Source organism: Chaetomium strumarium (assembly GCF_033439665.1).
Source record: "Chaetomium strumarium strain CBS 333.67 chromosome Unknown B0T15scaffold_5, whole genome shotgun sequence".
Classification (NCBI taxonomy): Eukaryota; Fungi; Ascomycota; class Sordariomycetes; order Sordariales; family Chaetomiaceae; genus Chaetomium; species Chaetomium strumarium.
Window position 1 is genome coordinate 2,189,352 of NW_026944433.1, and position 22,022 is coordinate 2,211,373.

Sequence of the window (22,022 nt, forward strand, 5' to 3'; positions counted from 1 at the left end):
TACTACACGTATATTCCACGTAATGCTGATCCTTGCTTCTCTTAGCATCACGCCGACTTGGCTTTCTTGGTATGCCTTGGAGGTCGATAACCGTGTGACATCAAGATCTGTCGAGCCAATCAAGTATACATCGTGAGATGCAAGTGATTGACCCGATGATGCCGTAGAGAAACAGCCCGGCTCGGCGCTGCTCCTGAAGAGGAGGAATTGCGGCCGAGTCTTCGCCAAGAACGACGGGCTGTTCATGGACCCGTCACCCGTCGATCCTGGTATGGAAGGAATGGGGAGTCCGCCGTGCCGTCGGATGTGTAACGTTATGCAGGTAGATAGTTGAGGAGCTGACAAGAGTCCGAGGCTTGTGCAAAGGCAGCCGGGGTTATCTGCAGTCAGGATGACCGAGTGAGATTTCGAACACAGCTTCTGCCATGGTCTACATAGGCACCTAAGGTAGATACTACAGTGTCAGTCGAGTGACATAGCCCGACGAAGATAGCGCACTTACACGCAACATATGCAGAGAGCCCGAACTGCGGTACTACATTCATATACCTATAATGTATATTCGGCTTCTATTGCCTTGCCCCTGGCTCGCTGGGTATCAATTGATGAATCACAGGATATTCGAAGCGTATCTACACCTTAGTTTTAGGATGCTTTAAGAGCATCGCGAGAGCCATGTCCGCTCCAATCCAATACTCTCGGGCCCTTTTGAGTACTAGTAAGGAAAACTGAAGCATGCCCTGACGGGAAGCCGAAATCGCTATGGTGGGGGGGCCAGCCATGGAATGCGGGGTTTGTTACGTTGTGGGGGTGCCATCTGCAGAGTTGCAGAGTCCAAGTGGAACTGCAGTGCGCCGCTAACAAGGGCTCCTTGCAGCAATTGCACCTTCCCACGCGCGCTTTCAGGGTCAAAGTTACCTTATTGAGTGGGTCCTTGTGTTTTTTCGCCGCAACCACAAACCGACAGGCAGATGTCAACACTTTCCTCCCTTAGGAGAAGAGTTTGTTCTTTCCCGCCCGCCTGAACTGCAGTTAGTAACCCGCCATGGTTTCTTATTCTGCGTCCGTCTCCCTTGGCCGCAATCGTCTCTTCCGGATTCCCGCTCGCTCATTCTCGTGCACGACTCAACCCGTGCGACTGCGTTGTGAATCGATCTTGGTCCACTCACCCACAAGGACCCCATCCCGTTTTCGCGTCGTTGCTCGCTCATCTCGACCGCAGGCCTGCTATCCGTACCCTATCAAACTCGTCGACAATCGGCCGTTCACTGCTGGACGTCGCGGCCGGCACGATGGCCGAGGATGACCGGTCTATCAGGAGATCGCTTGCCGCCCAAGACGACATCGTCCGGGAGCTTTTACAGGACGATGTCGAACACGGTGTGCTCATTCCGCTGAAGACCACTCTCGAACTCCGAGATGACTACCAAACAGGCCGGGTGTTGGTCACCCGGACCCCAACCAAGGCGGCCAATCCGGCCATCATGTACGCCCATCGCAAGATGTTCCCCCGATAGAGCAGAGTCCTCCCTAACTTGTCACCAGGATGCTGCGCAGTCTGCTACCTGATGAAATCATTAAGGGTGTTCCTCACTTACGCAGGTGCGCCAAGCCGTCGGACCTGCCTGCTCATCTCAAGGCGCAGTTCATGAACGAGTCGGCACAGAGCCGGCAAATACACACGGGAAAGTCGAACTGGATCTACATAATCGTGGGACCTGAGAACATGCTCAACCGCGACGAGGTTATTCGGGCGCTGTCTTCAGTGGAGGGCATGGAAGGGGAGGTGTTCGTCCGCAGTATTCCCGTTCCTATGGTCTCGCCGACGTCCCAGGTCCAAGCTGCCATGTGGTCACAACACTTCTGGCCCGCTTTATACCGGAAGAACAATCCGCTAGGGCCACATCCTTCAATGATTACCCGCCAGACGGACGAGATAGCAGACGATGCTGCGATATGGATGGCGCTGGCGCACCAGGTGGCGAGGCAATCCCACCATAAAGGCTACGGGCAGCCCGTTGGGGCCTGTATCATTCAGCGTGACGAGGGCAGGACGACGATTGTTGCGTTGGCGGGTGATGCTCGTTGGCACCATCAGGACAAGGTCGGTTGTACGGGAAACCCCATGGCTCACGCAGCCATGCGCGCCATCAGCATTGTCGCCCAGAAACTCGTTCGAGCCGAGAACCGCAAGACACAGACCAAACAGGCGCCCATACTGGAGTTTGAAGCCTTCCAGGACAGTCCGATTCTTGAGGATGAAAGGAAGGTTTTTGACAGGGAGCACCCGAACCCTGATGGCTACCTCTGCCACGGGCTGGAGATGTACCTCACTCACGAGCCATGCATCATGTGCTCGATGGCCATTCTGCACTCGCGTATGGGCAAGGTTGTCTTCCGTCATCGTATGCCGTTGACGGGCGGGCTCAGCGCGGAGGATCGTGGCCGGGGCCATCCTTCCCTCAAGGGGGCCGATGGCGGTCGTGGTCTCGGCTTGTTCTGGCGCCGGGAGTTGAACTGGAGCATGGTCGCCTGGGAGTGGGAATCTGGCGGCTGCCTGAAACCGCTCAAGCTTGACCTGTCCGTCCACGCCTAGTACAGCCTAGTGCAGCAACGGGGATAGACCGCTTCAAAGGCGGGGAAGTATGTATAGTCTTGGGGATCTTATGTGCATTATTGGTTTTGGTTTTGCAAGCAGAAGCCAGAGGAGTTAGGTAGTCCTCATGTCGGATTGGCATTATGGCGGAGCATTTTTGAGCAAAGGAGTCATCGGGGCATGTACGCTGGCGTTACAAAGCTGACATCGTGGGCAGGTGTTGCCGGGTCGCTAGTGGGTAGGTGGGCTTACACCTGAGCATCATATGGCAAAGATTAGGTGATGTCGACGAATACCATGGCAGATCATAGCGTGTCCGAAGGATACTCGCCTCAATCCTGTTTCTGCAACTGGCGTTGTAATTTGCGAGGCATGAGGGCCGGGAGCAACTATGCCTACCGCTCATGAGTCAAGCTTCCGGACAAAAAAACTGGAGAAGCAACAGAGGGTGGTTCGATTCCCCCAGGTTGCAGTTTTCATTATTGTTTTGCTGTACTTCAACCCAGGAAGGTTGTCAAGATTTACGAGATGAATTTGACTGTCTGTTGTTTTGGATCTCGAGCAGCAATGTCAGGTCGGTCTTCAAATGTTCCTTCCATGATAATTGCCCAATCAGGGGGATCCGCGTGAGTCCCAGGCGATTGCACCCGAACAAACCCCCACGTTCCATTGCGGCTACGATCGGCCAACAACAACCGACGCCACGACTCACGACCATCTGCAAAAGAGATAAAAACACCCTCCCCTGGAAGTCACGATGGACACCGACCTGGCAGCTTGCGGACTGAATAATTAGTCAACTTCTGAGTACGATCGAGAGCAATCTGTACAACATCTTCGCAGCTCTTGGCTCTTACTCTTGGCTGTGAGTAGGTTCTCTTGGCCGAAAAGCTTGAGGCGCCTCCCTCGTTCTTGGGCTGTGGGCCAAAGCCTTGGCTCACTGATTAAAGATCTGTGGGATGGGGGAAGGATTGCAGGCACTGCCCAAATCGCTGTCGACTCGGCACTCGCCCATAATAAAAGACAGGTTCCCCTCTAAGCTGACGGCAGTTTCACCGCCCAACTCTCTCCTCATAGTCCATCATCGTCCGACTTCGATACGTTAGAATTAACCGACCGTCGGGACAGGAAGCCGCGCCGAAGCCTTCTCCCATGCGATCCAGAGCCCGCATCCTCGTTCAATCAGACCTCATGATTCAATAACACTGGCTTTTTCGTCGCTGTGGTTTTGGAACTTGCCTCGTCTCGGATAGCCGAACCGAGAACTGTCGAGGAACCATTCCGCTGCGACTCGGTTAGTTTCGCTTGATTCGAACTTGCAGGTGTGTGGCTTGCGAAGCGGTCCAAGATGCCGACTTTGGCCATTACCAATTTCAACATCATCCTCAGCGTGCTGGGAGGCTGGATATCGCTGTTCGGCTTGGTCTCGTACCTCTGCAAAGAGAGCTTTTACCTCTCCGAGGCGCGTACGTCAGAGCCCAATTCCCTGCTCCACCACCATGCGAAGTAATGGAGATGGGAATTCTAGTCTCTTGAATAGGCATAAACTAATCAACGATGTTAACCCCACCCAGTCATATCCCTCCTCGTCGGCGTCGCTTTCTCTCCGCATGCCGCCAACTTCATCCGCCCCGTCGAGTACGCGCTCGACTCCGAGGAGAACCTCAACGCAATAACCCTGGCCTTCTCCCGCCTGGTTCTCGGTGTACAGCTCGTCCTCGCAGGTGTTCAGCTGCCTAGCCGCTACCTCAAGAGGCAATGGAAGCCGCTCTTGCTCCTGGTGGGACCCATCATGGCTTTGATGTGGATCACCACCAGCCTGCTCGTGTGGGCGCTCGTGCCCGGGCTGACAATCCTGCATGCCCTGGCTATCGGGTCGTGCGTCACGCCCACGGACCCCGTCCTCTCCGCGGTTATTGTTAAGGGCAAGTTTGCAGACCACAACGTGCCCAAGGAACTGCAGCAAATCATCACTGCTGAGTCTGGGGCGAACGATGGGCTGGGCTATCCTTTCTTGTTCTTCGCGCTGTACTTAATCAAGTACATTGGCGACGGGGGCGTGGCCGAGCAGGGTGGTGCAAGGGTCGCGATGGGGTTGTGGTTTGGTGAGACCTGGGGGTACACCATCCTGCTGAGCATCGTGTACGGCGCAGTGGTGGGTTGGATTGCCAAGGAGCTCCTGCACTGGGCTGAGGAGCGCAAGTTCGTCGACCGGGAGAGCTTCCTGGTCTTCGCCATCTCCCTCGCCCTGTTCATCGTTGGGACCTGTGGCATGATTGGGAGTGACGACGTGCTTGCCTGCTTTATTGCGGGCAACGTGTTCACGTGGGACGACTGGTTCAGGCTCGAGACGCTTGATGACTCGCTGCAGCCTACCATCGACATGCTGCTGAATGTGTCAATCTTCATGTGGGTATGTCGAAATCAATCTCGACAAAACAACGAGCCTCTGTCCTAGCTACTACTTTGATAGACAGCGTAGCTCTTAGCTGACATTGTTGGTACAGTACGGCGCGGTTTGTCCGTGGGACCTGTTCCTGCACAACCACGTGGTGCCGCTAGGGAGACTCATTGCGCTCGGCATTCTGGTGCTCTTGTTTCGGCGCCTGCCGTGGGTGTTTGCAATCCACCGCTTTATCCCGCAGATCGAGGAGGTTAGGCAAGCCGTCTTTGTGGGCTTCTTCGGCCCTGTGGGCGTGTCGGCTATCTTCTACCTCTACGTTACGCTCGAGTTTCTGGAAACACTCAATGTAGACGGCCAAACTAGGGCTGACATCGAGAAAGTACCCGAGGCGGTCACAGTGGTGGTGTGGTTTATTGCAGTTTGCAGCATTGTGAGCGGACCAGCTCTGGATCCCAAAGAACAGCAACTGACGAGGCATCTGTGCAGGTGGTCCACGGCCTAAGTATCCCGCTCGGGAAGTTGGGGTTCTACCTACCACGGACTTTCTCTCGCAGCGTGGTGTCGTCATCTGGCATCGATAGCCCGAACCTCGTGTTGCCTTTCACACTCGGTAGCAGAGTGAGCTCCTTTACAACGCGTCGTCGATCGGGAGTGGATCAAGGGAATGAAGTCAGTGCCACGGCGTCGTCGCGCGATGTGTATAGGATTGGCGGCACCGTCATCCCGAAACGCCAAGATGACCCAAACGGGACGCTGCACGATCGGCGCGAGGAAGTTGAGACGGATACCAACCTTTCGGCCAACGTCGCGAGGTCGGGACAGGCCACCCCTCGTGAGATCTCCACGCCGCAACCTGGTGCGCGAACGATCCGGTTCCCTGATGAGCCTCCGCTCGCGGTTCCGGTTTCCGCGGGGCAGGCGGCGAGTGCTGCGAGTGCTGCGGCTCCCGCGGCTCCTACGTCTCTCGCGGTTCTGGCGAAGGAGCAGTGACGAACGGAGACGTGAGATGATACGATTGATGTGATGTTCAGGCGTATGAAGTCGGCTTCGCTGTCGAGTATGGATAGCAACACTCAGCAAGCGAAATGGGATGTTGTCTGCCACATCGATACTGTCAGGATATATGAAATGGATGGACGGCTGCGAGTCTTTGGCCATGCAGGTATTGTACAACACTAGTACCAAACTGGTATATTTGGGTGCTCATGATGGACCCATTGGTTTGGATGACGGTGTCGGTGAAGCAGCGATGTAGTGAAGCAGCGATGTAGTGAAGCAGCGATGTAGTGAAGCAGCGAAGTAGTGAAGCAGCGAAGTAGTGAAGTAGTGAAGAGGTCGGTTCGGAGGGCGTCGCTTGCCAGTTTAGCGAGAGATGGTGGGACCCCGTCCACTCTCGTCCACTGAGATGCAATTCATATCTCTTCAATGAGTGGATGAGCACACTCGCTAAGTGAATTTCATACTACCAAGATGTGGCGCCCCGCTTGATTGCAAGAGGACTTGGGTGACCACAGACGAGACACAAGACCATGCAGCCATGCAAGGCTCTTCGAGGCAGTAACAACAAACAAACAGAGATAGTACTGTCCCTGATAAGCGGCCGTGGTGCGCGAATGAATTGTCTCACCGACGTTGGGCATAGTAGGGATGCAGTTGCGTGGGAGGATTTGAGCTTAGGTGATGATGCAATTCCAACAATCAAATGCCACATTTCCTGTGCGTTGTGTCCAAGGGGGGCTCTCCGCTCCGCTACTTGCATGCCCAGAAACCTCAAGTCATTGATAGTGCGGCCTCAGCCACCTTGCGCTAGCCCTCCTAGGGTGCCCAGTTTTGCTCCAGCAATGAGCTCTGGAAATGGTTGAGGCCTGGGGTTAACGATTTCTGTTGCGTGGCCCTGGTCCTCTGAGTTTTGGCGTGGACGACATTGGGTTTGCTTTCATCTCAATTCAGCACCACGGGGAGGATGGAGCGATGCTTTTCTTGTGCAACTGTTTTTCGTTGTTTACCTCCGTTGCTACAACCCTCCAATGCTCCTTTGGTGAACGGAGCCCTTAATTAACTGCATTTCGCGACCGCCCCGTCGTCGCCTCGGCCCTGATTCAACACCGCTATCCCGTAGAACGGCAGCAATCGACAGCGTCTTCCACACGTGACTACAAGCAAAATGGCTGATCCGGTCGAATTCGGGTCTGAATTCGACGACCAGTTCAATGCTGGCAAGCCAATTTTTGGTTACACCACCGAGTTTATCTTCGATTCCGACGAAGGCAGTCCGCTGCCCACCCTCCCGGACAGCTACGCTGCCGATTCGAACCACGCCATGGCAGACGCGCCGCACGACTGCCCATCACCATCAGAGGCACTCGGTCTCGTGAGCAGGAGCACACGGTCTTCTGAGAGTCCCCCTGAGTCCATGTTCGACTCAGCGTCCCCAAAGAGGACAGCAAGCACGGCATCAACAGGCCCGATCCTGGGCGATTTACAGATGACTACCAGCGGCGGTGTGAAAGCGGACTGGGGTACAATGGACGGTCTTGGAGGCGGGATGAATGTGGATGACTCGTCGATGATACGCGATCCGTTCGAGTTCCTGAACGACCATGCCACCGTCAAGCCGAGCCCGAGCCCGAGCATGCACACCCCGGCCGACACTCCAAGTCCGTTCGGTTCCGGCGCCCCGACCTTCTCGCCAGAGGACACAATGGCTTCGCCGCCGGGCGGAGCCGGTTTCTCGTTTCAAGCGGCGCGCGAGGACGGTTTTGCTGTGAGTCTGCCAGCGCCACATGCCGCTGCTTGCAGAATACTGACAAGCAGGGAGCCCTTCACATTCGCTTCGCCAGGAGCAGGCGTACGGCCTGATGCCATGGCCGGAACACCATCGTTATCTTCAGAAACGCTGTGCCTGCGTCAGACGCAACCGCTCCTATCCCCGCCACTAAAGTACGAGTTCCGCGGCTCGCAGGAGGCCGGAGCTGCCTCTCCCGACATAACCGGGATATTGAGCGCCATGTATTCCATGACAAATCAGCAGTTCCAGGCGGGGCGGCACTTCTTCGCCGACACCTTGCATGCGTCGGCACAGCTTCCGTTCGAGCAGCATCAGTACGGGCCGGGGCCGTACAAGTTAGATGTTTACACCAACAGCACCAAATCCAGGGTGGAAACGCAGATTACAATCACGCTGAAACTGTCGCAACTTCCAGTTGGCGTCACAAAAGTCCATCTTCCCCGGCATACCATCAGCAAACCCAAGTTCTGGACGAAACCAATTGCGGCACCCTCCCCAGATATGCTTGAACTGCACACCATGCTCGTATGTACGAGTGCAATGCGGGTGCCAGATTACAGAGCGGCGGCCCTGCGACGCGCTGGACACGCGGCGCACGCAGCGTGGTTGGCCAGGAAACAGGCTGGCCAGAGACGGGCGGCCACAGAAGTTGAGAGTGCTAGCCAAGGGTTCAAGGCGCAAAAGGAGGGCGAGTTCCAAATCGAGGGTGATGGTGGTGAACAGCTCAAACCACAGGAGGGAGGTGAAGTCAGGATCTGCGAGAACTGCATAGGTAGGGAGACGAAGCGGGCCTCGCGGAAAAAGTCGAAGAATCCCGAGGACGAAGCAGCTTGGCAAAGGGACGAGGGCAAAAGGGTGATTGTTTTCAACACGCACGAAGTCAAGGACTGGACCATACAAAACCCGCCCGAATCCGGCTCGCGGAGTTACTGGCAGATGCAGGCGCCGATGAGAATTGCCTGTTATTGCCGGCACCACTCCGAGAAGCTAGGGTTTCAAATAATCTTCACCCTGACTGACCACCTTGGTCGGTTCATCGCCCAGACCATGTCGCCCTCGATAATGATCACCGACGATCATAAAACGATTCCTCCAAACCCAGCCGTCAGCCTTGGACCAGGTACCCCGGCCACAATGCTAAGTCCGCGAGAAGATGCGCAGGTCTTGAGCGTGCCTACTTCCAGAGCTGCGTCGGAGCGACTCCCCAGCGTAGAAAGCACCGAGGCCGCGAGACGCAGTCCATCGAGCGCAATCCCCATCTCGGCTGCGCCAACAGCGCAGCTCCAGCCAGCACCGGCGGCCCAGCATGCCAGAACCATGTCACGCCCGCCTTCCCCTTCATTTTCTGCCGGACCCGCCAAACGACGGAGAGGCAACAAATCGACGGCCAAGATATCCGCCGATCTGGCCATGACACCGCTTGACACCTCGTTCGCGCCCGGATCGCGGGGACCTAACTCGGCCGCGGGTAGCACACAGGCGACGCCAGCAACCTCGTCGTTGCCGCCGACGCCACCCGCAATGTTCACGTCCGCTGGGGAGGCGCCACTGTTCGGCGGCCAAGGCATTGCCGCGCCGGAACCGCTAACGAGTGGGTTTGCTGCTGCGCCGCAGACAGGCAGTAACAGCCAGTTCCCGTTGCCTAACCTAAGTAGGACGTCCAGCATGGCCAATATGGCTATACCCTTTTTTGGGTTGCCGACTTCAACTCGTCCGAACACCGGTTCGAGCCCGATTGCCTCGCGGCCCGCGTCGAATGCTGCTACTGGGGGGCAAGCGAGGCCCCAACCGGCCCAGACACCACCCGCGATCTTCAAGGTCATCCCCGGCGAGGGACCGGTGGCTGGCGGTATCGAGGTTACGCTGATGGGCCAAGGTTTCGTGCACGGCATGCAGGTCATGTTTGGCGACAAACAAGCTCCTGGAACGGCGTGCTGGTCGTCAGAGTCGCTTGTGTGCCTGCTCCCTCCATCCGAGATGCCGGGCATGGTACCGGTTACTCTCAAGCACCAGAACGGGCAGGCTTTGAACCTGGCTCCCCATTTCTTCCGATATGTGGATGACAGCGAGCAGCAGTTGCTGCGCACTGCGCTCATGATTCTCGGCAACAAGATGACCGGAGGCTACGAGGACGTGGCGGACTTTGCCCGCCGTATAATCCAAGAAGCTGGGACCAGCTACCCGTCATCTGGCGGCGACATGTCTGGCGCGGACGGCTCGTCGAACAACCGTGCTACGGATAACTTCGAGGGCAACCTCCTGAGGCTGCTGGAGTTGATGGATCTCAGCAACAGCACACGAAAGCCTCGGCTCAACCTAAGGCGGTCAACAGGGCAAACAATGCTGCATCTAGCTTGCAAGCTGGGGCTGCACCGCTTCGTCGCCGGTCTGCTAGCGCGAGGGGCGAATCCGGACCGTCGCGACAAGGGCGGCTACACCGCTTTGCACATGGCGTCCATGCACAGCCACACCGAAATCGTGCGGCTGCTGGTCGCCCACGGCGCGGATCCCACGTTGCGGACACTGTCTGGTCTGACAGCTGCGGACGTGGCGAAATCAGCGGACGTTGTGCGCATTATCCAACACTACAAGCAACATAGACGGTCGCAGAGCGGCAGTTCCTCCCACAGCCGCGTCGCCAGCACCGCGAGCCTCAAGTCTCTGCGGGCGCAGGCGCCGTCGTCTCGTGCGGTCGAAGACACCTCGAGCGACGAACCCAGGTCTGAAGAAGCGGAGAGCTCCGAAGACTATTCGGAACCGCCGGTGTCTGATGATGCGACCGATGAGCCGGGGGATGGCGAGCAGGTTGAGCTACGCGTGCGCCGCCGCAAGAGCGCCGCGAACACGCCGGCGCGGAGGAGGAGTCCCTCCCGCGCTCGGCGACGAGGGACGGATGCTACGGGCGCGCTGGCTTTGCCATCGGCTGCCATGGCGGCCATCAGGGAGCAAGTGGCCGCTCAGTTCCAGCAACTCCAGCAAATGATGGGGCCGCATCTCCAATACCTACCACAACTCCCGAACTTTCCCCAGATGCCCAACATGCCCCCGTTGCCAGAGTACCAGGTGTTGCAGCGGCTAGCGACTATGATCGGAGCCGCAAAGCCAGAAACGGGTGAGGATGGGCCGTCAAACAAGGGGCAGGCAAGCATGTGGCAATACCCCTTACCATTCTCGGCCAAGGCCGCAACGCCACCTCCTGCGTACGATGAGATCTTTCCCCAACAACAACAACAACAACAACAACAACACGGCGATTTGGACACCAAGCGGTCGGCGGCGGCGCAAGCAGCAGCGGATGCTGTGGCGGATGCCAAGTGCGCCGTTCTGTTTGATCAACCGGTCGGTTCGACATCGGAGAATACCCAGACGACGCACGCCGTCGGAAGTGAGACATGCACGGCAGAAGACAAGAGCGATGACTCGGAGGGTCAGGAGATACCTGCACTCCTGCAGATCGGCCGCAAGGATGCCATCACCCGCGAGCAGCAGGCGACGCTTCGACGGGCGCACGCGCAGAAGATGAAGAAGCTGAGCGGTGACCGGAATCTGTTCTTTATCTGGGTACGTTACCATCATCACCACTCTCGTGGTGATCAAGTTAAAGTCTAGTCGTGAGATCAAGTCGGCTAACAAGTGCTTCTACTTAGATTCCACTGCTCATCCTCATGATCGGCGCCATGATCTGCCATGGCACGCCAGGCTTCGTCGCCACGACCCGCAAGGCTGCATCGCTTGTCGCTGAAGCGCGAACCGGGGTGTCTGCCGCTCACGTAGCTGAGGCGCATCGTGACGAGGCAGACACTACTCTTGAGGGAATCGAGGTTGCCGGGCTGTTGTCATAATCCTGCCAAGGTACCTATTTGACGCTTGCACCCTACTAGTACCTTTGGCTTAATCTATGTGGACGCATGCGTAATGTCGGTCGGTAACAACACATCGGCGTCTGGTGTCAGGGTGTCTTCTTCGCTTTTTCTTTCCAGCACTGTTTTCTAGACGATATATTATCTGAGGCTCAAATGTTATCAAGCGAGTGTGTAGGGTCAACTGTACTGAGACTAAAAGGGGGAGTGGGTCCCTGGGTGATCAAGTTCCTGATGGGCACTTGTCAGTCTTGAGACGGGACTCAGCGAGGTTATTTCTCCTTTGTTTCTTTATAGCATTCTTCCGCTTGGGCTCGTCTATGTATTTCATGTACCATAAGAGAGCCTTGTCTGCGGTGGTCGGGAGTCCAGCTGCCTCTCCAGATCAATCAAGGTGTCAGATCAAGGTGTACCATACGTTCCTTGAAGACTGAGCGAGAGATACATGGTATCAGTCACTCTTCAACGGTTTCTTGCATATATATAAGATAAAACGTGTATTGATATCTTTAGTCACCCAATCTGTCTGTCATCCCTGAAGTACTATCGGCGGCCCGGCTTTATCTTCCCTAGAGGCAGTGAGTGCCACACTCTTACTGGGCGACGAATAGAAGCAGAACGCACACCACCACAGCGAACATCCAGGCTCCGTGGTTACTGGGGACCGTCTTCTTCTTGCCACTCCCATTGGTTTCGCTCATGCATAACAACGCTACGGCGGTGGGCGTAAGTGGTTCGCATTGGAGGTGACAAGGCGTCTGGTGTTGGTTCTCATTGATCTCCCCTCATGCCTCGCGCCTTGCCTTGGGAGCCACATAAGAAACTACCTACCAGGTACCTACCTTTTGAACCGACGACATCATAGGACTGTCCTTGTCCTGGGTTTACGCAACGATGGACGATGACGACAAAGACCAGCTGTTGCATCAGGTTCGTCAACGCCACGGCGCGTCTATTGTCTCGCAACTCGTCAAGATTGGCGACGAGCGGAACCAGCAAGAGCACATCAAGTTCCGGTACTTGATCGAGAACCTCCAATGACTCCAGCCGCACGGCACTCGACTGTGCCGCCGGCAAATCGATGAACCGAACGTGCAACTGACAATGGAGCAGCGACGGTGAATGCTGCAGCTTGTTCTCAAGTTGGAGCATTCGAGGGATACGTACCGCCTCCCGCTCGCTCAAGAGCTTGAACAGTACCTCGACGAAGACGCTGATATTTCCGAGAGAGAACCTGCCTCGCTTTCATTCAAAGACAAGTACCTGCATGACATGGCCATGGAGTTGGCAGCAGCAATCCTGGCAGGCGAGGAGCTACGGCTGGGCCGCATCTGGAACCGAGCATAGGACTGTCCCGGCCCGTACTCTGCCGTCTTCGTGTGGCCTGACGGGACGCACCACTCATCGGGAGCAGAGCCGGCGTTCGTCTTCACCTCGGCGTGGCCGGGCAGTGAGGGCTCGGAAATGCACGATACCAATGACATCGACCGCCATGTCTCTCTTCAGGTCGAGGTCGAGAACCACTTCTTCGATTCCACACCGCGCCTGCGTGTATCCCGCTGGCTGCTCGGCATGTGTTTCTGGTATCGAGTCCCGCGTACCAGGGTGATCTTCCCCTGGCCGGGGGCGCTGCAGACCGTTTGAGTCTCACTACAAAGACACCACTTCCTCAAGCAGAGAAGAACCGAAAACTAAAAGACCTCCGCAGATGGATCCGGCAGAAGTACCACAACCTGTAACTATGTGCTGTACAACTGTGATACACACGCACAAGATTCAAGGACAGAAAACAAGGTGTGGCGTTTCTCGTCCCCCCCAACCTAGGATATGTTGTGCAAAGTAAAGCAGCACCCCGCCAGCCAGCCAGCCCCAGTCACCGGTTGTTGGGCTCATTGTTGGGCTTGGGTTATCACCAGAGTCGTGGGACGCAACACGGCCACGCGGATGGAGGACGGTCCAGGGAAATGTGTGGGAACCCGGTCACACAACCACTTCCGTGGAGTTAATGGTTATTTCGCCGCGCTTTCTTCATTTGCCCAGGGAGAAAAAACGTTTTGTCAGAAGAGTGAGTGAGTGAGTGAGTGAGTGAGTGAGTGAGTGGGCGTTCTTGTGTTTGTCAGGAGGAGGAGAAGGCTGGAGTCAGTCAGCTAGCGGACTGTGGCGTCGGGGATGGACCGGCTTGTGCTGAATGTCTCAGCCGTATCCTAACAGCAGTGGAAAGGATGCGTGGCAGTATGCGGTTTTGCGTGTGTGTGTACAATACATACATCTTACTGCACGAACTGACTCGAAAGTTCAAACACACACTCCATTGCATGGCACCAGCAACCATTCGTGCCAAAGAACTAACACAAACCCGACTCGACGTTTGCTTGGCCGGCTCCAGGGGGAGCGCGGACGGGAGGAAAGCACTTCGCATGAAACACGGGACACGACAGCGGGCAGCAACCCCCATCCGAGTCCTCGGCACGACTGTGGCCAGAGGCTGGGACGGCTAGCGACTGCCGACAACATACACCGTTCCGTCCCACGGCTGCTTGCATGTCGACGGCAGGCGATACAAGTCCACACATACACTACACATACATACAAACAAACAAACCCCGACCGTCTCGGATCGGCGTAGTTGAATGGTATCCTCTCTGAAGAAGCGGTGAAAGTTGCTTTACGCCGGAAGTAGAACCTGTGTGCAAGTCACGCCATTCCCATCATATCTCACAACGGTTGGGTTTGCTGTGACTGGGTCACGAAAGAGAGTCCCATAACTAGCGTTAACGTCAGGGGGAAGCCCCGATCTTGCTCGTAACGCTGCACCGCAGCCTTTGGAACTCCCAACCGGACGAAACCACATATTCCGTGCCACTTCACTAGCCGACCTGCGTGGGCCCGTCTGGAATGAACGTACTGTACTGTAGTTATCCCAAGAAGCCGGCCAAGTGCATGCATGCATCTCCATTGCTGCTTGCGTTCTGTTCACAGTGTCGTGCTCCTGCATCAGTTACTGTGTGAGACAGACCGAAAGGGTATACACACCCTATCTGCAGGGCTGGTTGTATGTACCTAGGTGATACGGGATTACCAAGGAACTACTATATGCGCCGTAAGGGGTCGTTAGCCTGCTTGATTTGGAGCTGTCGTTACCCCTTTTCCTCTACACCCTACTACTACTACTGCTGCTGCTGCTGCTGCTGCTGCTGCTGCTGCTGCTACTGTATTGAAACTGATGAATCGTTGAACGCATCCACAAACGCTGCGCATACCGATTGGAGCCCCCACCTTCTTGTTATTATTGACTGTCATCGTGCGTCAGCCACCGAGTCGCAATGCAGCTGCCAAAGTTGGCGCTAACACGCAGGAGACCTGGTTTGCTGATGCAAGGCAGCTGCCGATCCAGGGGCGAAAAAGCCACTACCTAACCGAGAGATTGAAATATTCGACGGCGACTTCGCCGTCTCCTTTTCGAACGGAAACAGAGCGTATGATGGAGGTGCGTTAAGGTACAGAGGAACGATACCGTTCCAACGTGCTGTCTCTATTCTGGAGAGCGGGGAAGCCGCCACACCGGGCCGTCCTCGAGTGGCCTTGTCACCTTAGCTAGCCTCGCGGAGATGGGATTAAGAGAATACCTAACTATGTAGTTACCTGGTGCCGAGCAGCGTCTCAAGGAAAGCCAGAAACCTCTCGGGACCGAACGGCCGGACCTACCACAGGCACTTCCTGCGTTGGATGAATTAAGGTAAGGTACCTATATCTTAACCCTATCAGGATGATGTTGCTTCAAAGTTGAGTGGTGAGACTAGCAAAACCGGAAACGGGTGTCCTGTTTGGTGGTCACGGTGTGAACGTTGCCGGAGATTCAGCTCGATCTCAATATGCCTTGCGCCCCAGTTGGTTAATAGTGTGCTCTCATCAGACTGGGAAGGACATTTGTTGGCGGTTTCGGTACTGTGCACTCTGTAGGCGCCCCGGCCCCCCGCCCCCCGCGGCCCGGGACCTGGAAGTGCCGGGGCACATCATTGGCAAAGCGCATGGGGGCAGCAGGATACGGATACCTACAACTGTCGTCTGCGGAATACGTAATCAGGACCGGGCGGAATCTGTTGCGCTTCGTCCATGTATTCCTTCAGCGCATCCGATCTACGGCCACGGTTTCGGGTGATGTTCCATTGTTCTGGAACCGACCGAGTTGATTTGCGCTTTCCGCAACGGAGCGTTGAGAACTTGAGATGGAAGCGCACAGTTCTTTGGCGCTTGGGTCGCGATTGTGGGTCAAGCGGCGGGTCTACTCCGTACACTAGTGCCTTACCATTACCCCAGTACTAACGTTGATCAAAGGCCGGAAACGGAGGCGGGGCTCCACACCGTATTCCTGGTCACATCCGCGGATCCGGAGAACAACCGGAGCGTGCGAGGGCCTGCGGTTCTGGCCCGAAGTGTAAGTGAGATTCGGAGCTACCAGTAGACCAGTTGACATTGACGATAGCCTGCAGCATCCGCCGACCGTCGTCCCGTTGACCCGCCTCCGGTCGTGGAGCTGCGCATCTACGAGGGTCAAACCTGGGAGATCGCACAGGAGAAGGACGTCACGTTCGTCTACAATGCCAACTTTTTTCTATTTGCCACGCTTGAACATGCCCGCATCATGGCTCATGCCCGCGGCACCCCGGCAGCTAACACGCCGCCTGTGCTCACCGGCATGCCCGTGTCGGGTATGGCGTATCTTGACCGGCCGCAGGAGGCGGGCTACTTCCTTTTTCCGGATCTGTCGGTGAGGCATGAGGGCCGCTACAAGCTTACGTTCAACCTCTACGAAGAAACCAAAGAGGACAAGGACAAGGACCAGGAACGCGAAGGCGAGAGCCAGCCGCCTATCCCTGGTGTGAATCCGGCCACAGGAGGCTCGTTCGACTTCCGGATGGAGGTGAAATCGCAGGAGTTCATCGTCTACAGCGCCAAGAAGTTCCCTGGCCTTGCCGAGAGTACAGCGCTCAGCCGTGTGGTTGCGGAGCAGGGATGCCGCGTCAGGATTCGCCGTGACGTGCGGATGAGGCGCCGTGATGGCAAGGGCACTGGGGACTACGACAATGCCGAAGACGAGTACAGCCGCAGGAGAAGGACCGCTACGCCTGTTGACACGCGGCCCGACTACAACCGAGCTCGTTCCATGAGTGGCAGCACGGAGCGGACGCCCTACTCGGCGGCCGACCCCCAGCGACGACCGTCGATGGCTGACTACCCGTCAGGGTATTCGCAGAACCCCCCGCCTGGTGGACACTTGCAGTTCTTAGGTGGGAATGCGAGCTCGCAATATCCTGCCGCACCACCACCGAGCTTTGCTCAGCCGCCATCCGTGCCTGCATCGCCCGTGTATCCACCAAGCCAGGCAGCCCCATACCCAATGCAGTCCTCATTCCCGCCGCCTCCGCCGCCGCCGACGGCGAAGTCGCACAGTCGAGAGCGGACGCCTTCGCAGCCGGGGTATCCCCCGATCAACCCGGCGCCACCGCGCCGTGAGAGCGTGCAGCATGACTACCGTCCTCAGCTGCCACCCCCGAGCCTGCCGGCCCATCGCCCTCCGACACCGCAGCAGAGGCAGATGCCGCCACTGAAGCCTCAGCTTCCTCCGCTGCACATCGACAACGGCATTCCCAGTGTGGCCCGTCTGCCCATGCCTAGCCCGACGACTCTGGGCGCCCTTCCTCGTCCTCTCGCGGCCCTTACCAGCAGCAGCAAGGGACCCGTTCACCCGGCCACGCTGCCGCCGCCGCCGCAATATGCAGGCAGCAAGCGGGCGCGCGATCAGACATTCAGGCAGGAGGAAGAGCAGCCTCGGTTCCAGGACGGTGCGCGCGAAAAGGCTACGGCGGAAGACATTCGGGGGGATTACGAACGAGCAATGCTTTTCAAGCGCGCCGATGGCAGGATCAGTCAATCTATTCACTTGCCGTTCTAAATCCGAATGCGCTATTGGAAGTCTAGGGGGGGTTAGGGGGGTCTGGTGTTGGCGTTTACCTTTTTTGCGAAAGGGGGTTCCGCTTGATAGGTGGTTCCCTAGCCGGTCTTGTGATGGCATCCGCGATGCTGCGGCTGCGACGGCTTGACCTGGAACCCCCTGCTCTGCATATTCTTGTATATATGGGGCGTCCTGGTTGGACATTTTTACGGACCGGCCTGGCTTCTCAGCCTGCGAGCCTCTGAGGTTGAGGCCATGGACATGGGACACACTCGACACGTTCCCTTCGTTTTCTTTTTCCCCGTCACTTCAGTTTGGGATACCTCACTCGATACACGACGGTCCTTTTCTTTCACGTTTTGCTCTTGACTCTTTCTACAAAGAAGCGGGATGGCTTTGTCCTGGAATATTTTCCCGAACCACCGCGGGACAGGTGAACCAACTGGATGAGAAGATTTAAGGAACTATTGCTATGGAAGGATGGGTGGTTCAAGATCGATTTTACTGTATTTCAATAGGATTCGGCTCGAATATAGCTGCTCCAAGGGATTTTCGCGTGTGCATCTCTTGGCTTGTTCAAGTCTCAATTTTCATGGTTCCATGATCCATCCAGTCCATCCCCACTTGGATGGATGGATGATGGATCGTTGTGGGGTGGGGTGATTTCCAGGTTTCGATTGGCTCAGGCTGTTGCACCTGTGACTGTGCCGTTGCGGTTGCCCGGCCGCCCACAGCAAGGGTGGACAGGACCCACGCATCTGGGGAAGCAGGCAATGTCAATAACAGACAGTGCCCCCCTCCTTTCCTCTTCCTGTCTCGCATCTTTTGACCCGACTTGTGAAGCTGCATCAAGGGAACGGGGGACTTGCACCTGTGACAAGCACTTGCAATCTGGATTGCTCAATTGCGCCCGAGAGACAGAGTGCTTCTGGTCTTGAGGGCAGCGATTGTGGCACATCCATCTCTCCACTTGCTCGTGGGTTCGCCCAATTGACGTAAACAAAACCAAAACCCAACCAAAACATTAAGTCGTCGTGCTACGACTGTGGCCCTGAGCGATCGCCGCGCCGCCCACGCCGACTCGGCACCCGAGATATATACGGCATTTTGCTCGACTTACCTACTACCTACCTGCAACCGAGTTAAGTCTGCACCCAACGACGCTACCATCCTTTACATGCCACCTACTTTACCTACGTACCTTCCCTACAACAACCTGAGCCCAGGACCACCAAAAAGCCACGATGTCGACCTCGACATCGACGTCAACCCCATTGACAACTGGATCATCCTTCCGCCAGCGCCTCCGGAAACTGGAAACCCAGCATCTGCCGCCTCCCCCCTGGCCAGGCGGCGGCAGCGCCAGCGCAGTCTCCCCGCAACATCCCCGCAGCGCGATCTCGGTCGAGCCCCGGAGCGCGGTCTCGCACCATGAGCCGCGCAGCGCTACCCGCCCGCCGCTCTCCCCCCGCAGGCTCTCGGCCGCAGCTGTGACGGGGCAGAGCCGTTTCGTCGAAGGGTCGATGAACGACCGGGTCTCGGCCGCCCCGCCTCCGGGGTTTCTTGGGTTGGAGAATAATGATGAAGACGGGGACGATGTCGGGACCGCTTTCGGATGGGATGGCCATCACGCCGCCGCTCGCCGGGCGAGGGCTGGTAGTCATACCGTCGGGGGTAAGGGAGAGAGACAGCACCTCCGTCGGCCGAGGAGTACGGCCGTGACGATGCAGGAGCAGCAGCAGCACCAGCAAAGAAGTGGGAGTAACGAAGGTGCTGGGGTGGCGAAGAGGAGTAGTTTCCTTGCGCCGCTGTGGGATGGGGTGCGGGAGAAGCTGAACCTGACCAGGTCGAAATCATCGGGGAGTATCGGGAGTATCGGGAAGGTGGTCAGTTCTGTTGTTGGTAGCGGTGGCAAGTTGCTGGGAGAGAAAGAGCGGGAGGAACACAAGGTGGCGGCTTCGCCGGCGGTCGGAGCTGGATATCCCAGTCGAGAAGAGGTGTTGGAGAGCTATAAGAACCTGATGGCGTCCGGGTTCTTCGAGGCGCATGCTATCCGGGGCGGGAGACACCCCGGGCCGCCGCGAACGGGAGGGCAAGAAGCGCCCGAACACGGTCCGGTGGTCGTACTGCCGTCACCGACAGGGAAATCGTTTGCAGACCACATGGCTGCTGCCCAACAACAACAACAACAACAACAACAACAACAACAACAACAACAACAACAACAAAAGCAGCAGCATCAACAGCGTCAGGTTCAACCCGCTTGCGCCCTCTCGTCACCTATCCGGAGCAACATGGGTCCTCCTATCCTGCCGCCTAGAGGTTCGTCGCAGCGCAAGCTGGACACCGACAAGTACGAAAGCTCACCTGGACGAGGCACCAAGCGTGGTGCGTCAATAGACGTGACTGGGGACGCCGACTTCTCCCCCCGCAAGCTCGTCAAGAAGCTGCGCCACTCGGCCTCGCGTATTTCCATGGAGTTGACGGGAATGATGGACAACCACCTTTATCACGGCCATGCCATGGCCAAGTCGCGGCTCTCCACGTCGTCCCACCGTTCGGGTCCGCTCTCGCCGACATCCTCGATCTTCAGCATCATCAGCTCCCCTCCGCCGGCCAGGTTCTCTTTCTCCGACGAGACAAGAGCATCGAGTAGGCACGGTAAACTGACCAAAGCCAAGGACGGTCGTCGCCGCCGCATCCTGGGCCTTACCCGCCGGCACCGCTCTCCAAGCCCTGCCGCTGCTGCTGCTGGTGCTTTTGCCGAAGCCGACCCCGACGCCATGGCCATCGATGAACCGGAGCCGCAACCACAGGCACAATCACAGATACAGCAGCCCGGGTCCAGACGCTCTTCCACGGAGAGAACGCGCAAGGTCCCCCGGATCCTCACCCCGCCGCCCGCGGCATTCCGCTCCCATCCGCCACCCCCTCGCCTGCGCACCAGCAGCACGTCCAGCAGCGTGGCAAGCGTGCAGCATGTGGAGGAGCACGAACCGCTGAGCATCGTTCCGGACCCGAACCAGGGCATCCCCTTCGTGCCGCGGATCCCGAGGGAGTTCTGCGACGCCATGTCCGCCATGGCGCCGCCAGCGACCGGGGCGATGATGATGGGAAGTGGAGGTGGGAGCGGCGGTGATGCGGATCCTCCGAAGACGGAGAAAGGGAATCGCGATTCGGGGCTTGGAGAAGATGTCGAGAATATCGCCGTCTGGGGGTGATCGCCTTCCGACGACAGAAGAAACCCGCGCAAAGAAACAAGGCGAGTTGGCAACTGCAGTGGCCATGACCGGATGCAACTGGACGGCGGGGGCGTTGGATCGGTAGTTTTTGCTCGTTCTTCTTTCCTCTTTCACTTGTCATTATCTTCTTCCCTCTTCGTGTTTTTTCCTTTTTTTTACCGGCCGGACCAGGGTAGATAGGTTGGTCAGTTCGCTACCTGACTTACCCCTGGCCCGGTTTGATGACCCAAAAAGAACCTTTAACGACCTGATGACGTTTTTTATGACGAAGCTTCACGAAATGGATACATACGGGGCCCAGAGCTTTGCTTTTGGGGGAGAGGCACGGTACGAGAATTGGGGTTGTGGGTTGTTGTATATGCTTCGGCTCTCGGGGCATGTATGCATACATGAATGTACATACGCATAAAAGCCATTGTCTGGATAATGCCCTGTTATGTCTTTCCTTTCTGGGCAGCTTGTTTGCTTTTCCCGGCTTGTCTTGTCTTGCTGGCACCGTCTTGGTTTGGATGGGAGAAGGCCTGGTTTGGACGACAAGACAAGCGGGAGATTATGGGGTTTATTTGCCACTGTTGTGGATGTTGTTGAATGGGGGAGGTGGCCTGTTGCAGGTTTCAGTACAGTACAATACATACCTACCTGAAGTATATACCTACTTGGGGAAGGTCCCGGTGTCGGATAACAGTTGACAATGATAGCCTATTGCTCATAATCTGCTGGGCTTGTGTAGAGTGATCAAGTCAATGTCCGTCGCTAGCCCGCATAGAGTATTCCGCGTGTCAGGTGTAGAAATTCAAGAAAAAGGGACCTGGGCGCGTTGAGCTTCCGCAGCGGACCAAGGCTTGGAGCCTGTATGTACGTACCGTGTGAACGTCTCAGCTCGCCCGGTTCCATTTATAGATCCCTTGGGCTTTCCCTTCATCTCGTTGGCCTACCGTTCAAAATCTTCACTCCTGACAAGAACTTTTTGGTAGCTGGGATGAATCATTACCGACGGAGAATGCCAAAGCACGATTATGGTGCCTCGAAGACTCCGAGGGAGAGGCACTTACATGGGATTCTAGATGAGCTTAAAATTATCTACGCCTTTTCGCTGTACACCTACAACCACCAAGACGATTTCCTTGAGACTGTACCATATGGCGACCTTCGTGGCTTTGTGTCTAGCCAGAGCAGATG

The 22,022-nt window shown here is 56.7% G+C and overlaps 4 protein-coding genes across 4 annotated transcripts; all 4 read left to right on the forward strand.

Moving 5' to 3' along the window:
• Positions 1–937: 937 nt before the first annotated feature.
• B0T15DRAFT_245718 (cytidine deaminase-like protein) lies at positions 938–2,693 on the forward strand. Its single transcript, XM_062863120.1, has 2 exons — positions 938–1,486; positions 1,546–2,693. Exons 1-2 carry the CDS (start codon positions 1,293–1,295, stop codon positions 2,594–2,596), a joined length of 1,245 nt encoding a protein of 414 aa, XP_062720336.1. The 5' UTR covers positions 938–1,292; the 3' UTR covers positions 2,597–2,693.
• A 1,607-nt stretch (positions 2,694–4,300) lies between these two features.
• B0T15DRAFT_536920 (Sodium/hydrogen exchanger family-domain-containing protein) lies at positions 4,301–6,262 on the forward strand. Its single transcript, XM_062869583.1, has 3 exons — positions 4,301–5,009; positions 5,104–5,430; positions 5,487–6,262. Exons 1-3 carry the CDS (start codon positions 4,389–4,391, stop codon positions 5,988–5,990), a joined length of 1,452 nt encoding a protein of 483 aa, XP_062720337.1. The 5' UTR covers positions 4,301–4,388; the 3' UTR covers positions 5,991–6,262.
• Positions 6,263–7,164: 902 nt separating this feature from the next.
• B0T15DRAFT_495011 (uncharacterized protein) lies at positions 7,165–11,630 on the forward strand (the record flags this gene model as incomplete). Its single annotated transcript, XM_062867073.1, has 3 exons — positions 7,165–7,764; positions 7,819–11,349; positions 11,436–11,630. 3 exons carry the CDS (start codon positions 7,165–7,167, stop codon positions 11,628–11,630), a joined length of 4,326 nt encoding a protein of 1,441 aa, XP_062720338.1.
• A 4,244-nt stretch (positions 11,631–15,874) lies between these two features.
• B0T15DRAFT_486122 (velvet factor-domain-containing protein) lies at positions 15,875–17,601 on the forward strand (the record flags this gene model as incomplete). The annotated part of the gene is made up of 3 exons (XM_062866335.1): positions 15,875–15,912; position 16,083; positions 16,132–17,601. The coding sequence occupies 3 exons, from the start codon at positions 15,875–15,877 to the stop codon at positions 17,599–17,601; spliced, it is 1,509 nt and encodes a 502-aa protein (XP_062720339.1).
• Positions 17,602–22,022: the final 4,421 nt, after the last annotated feature.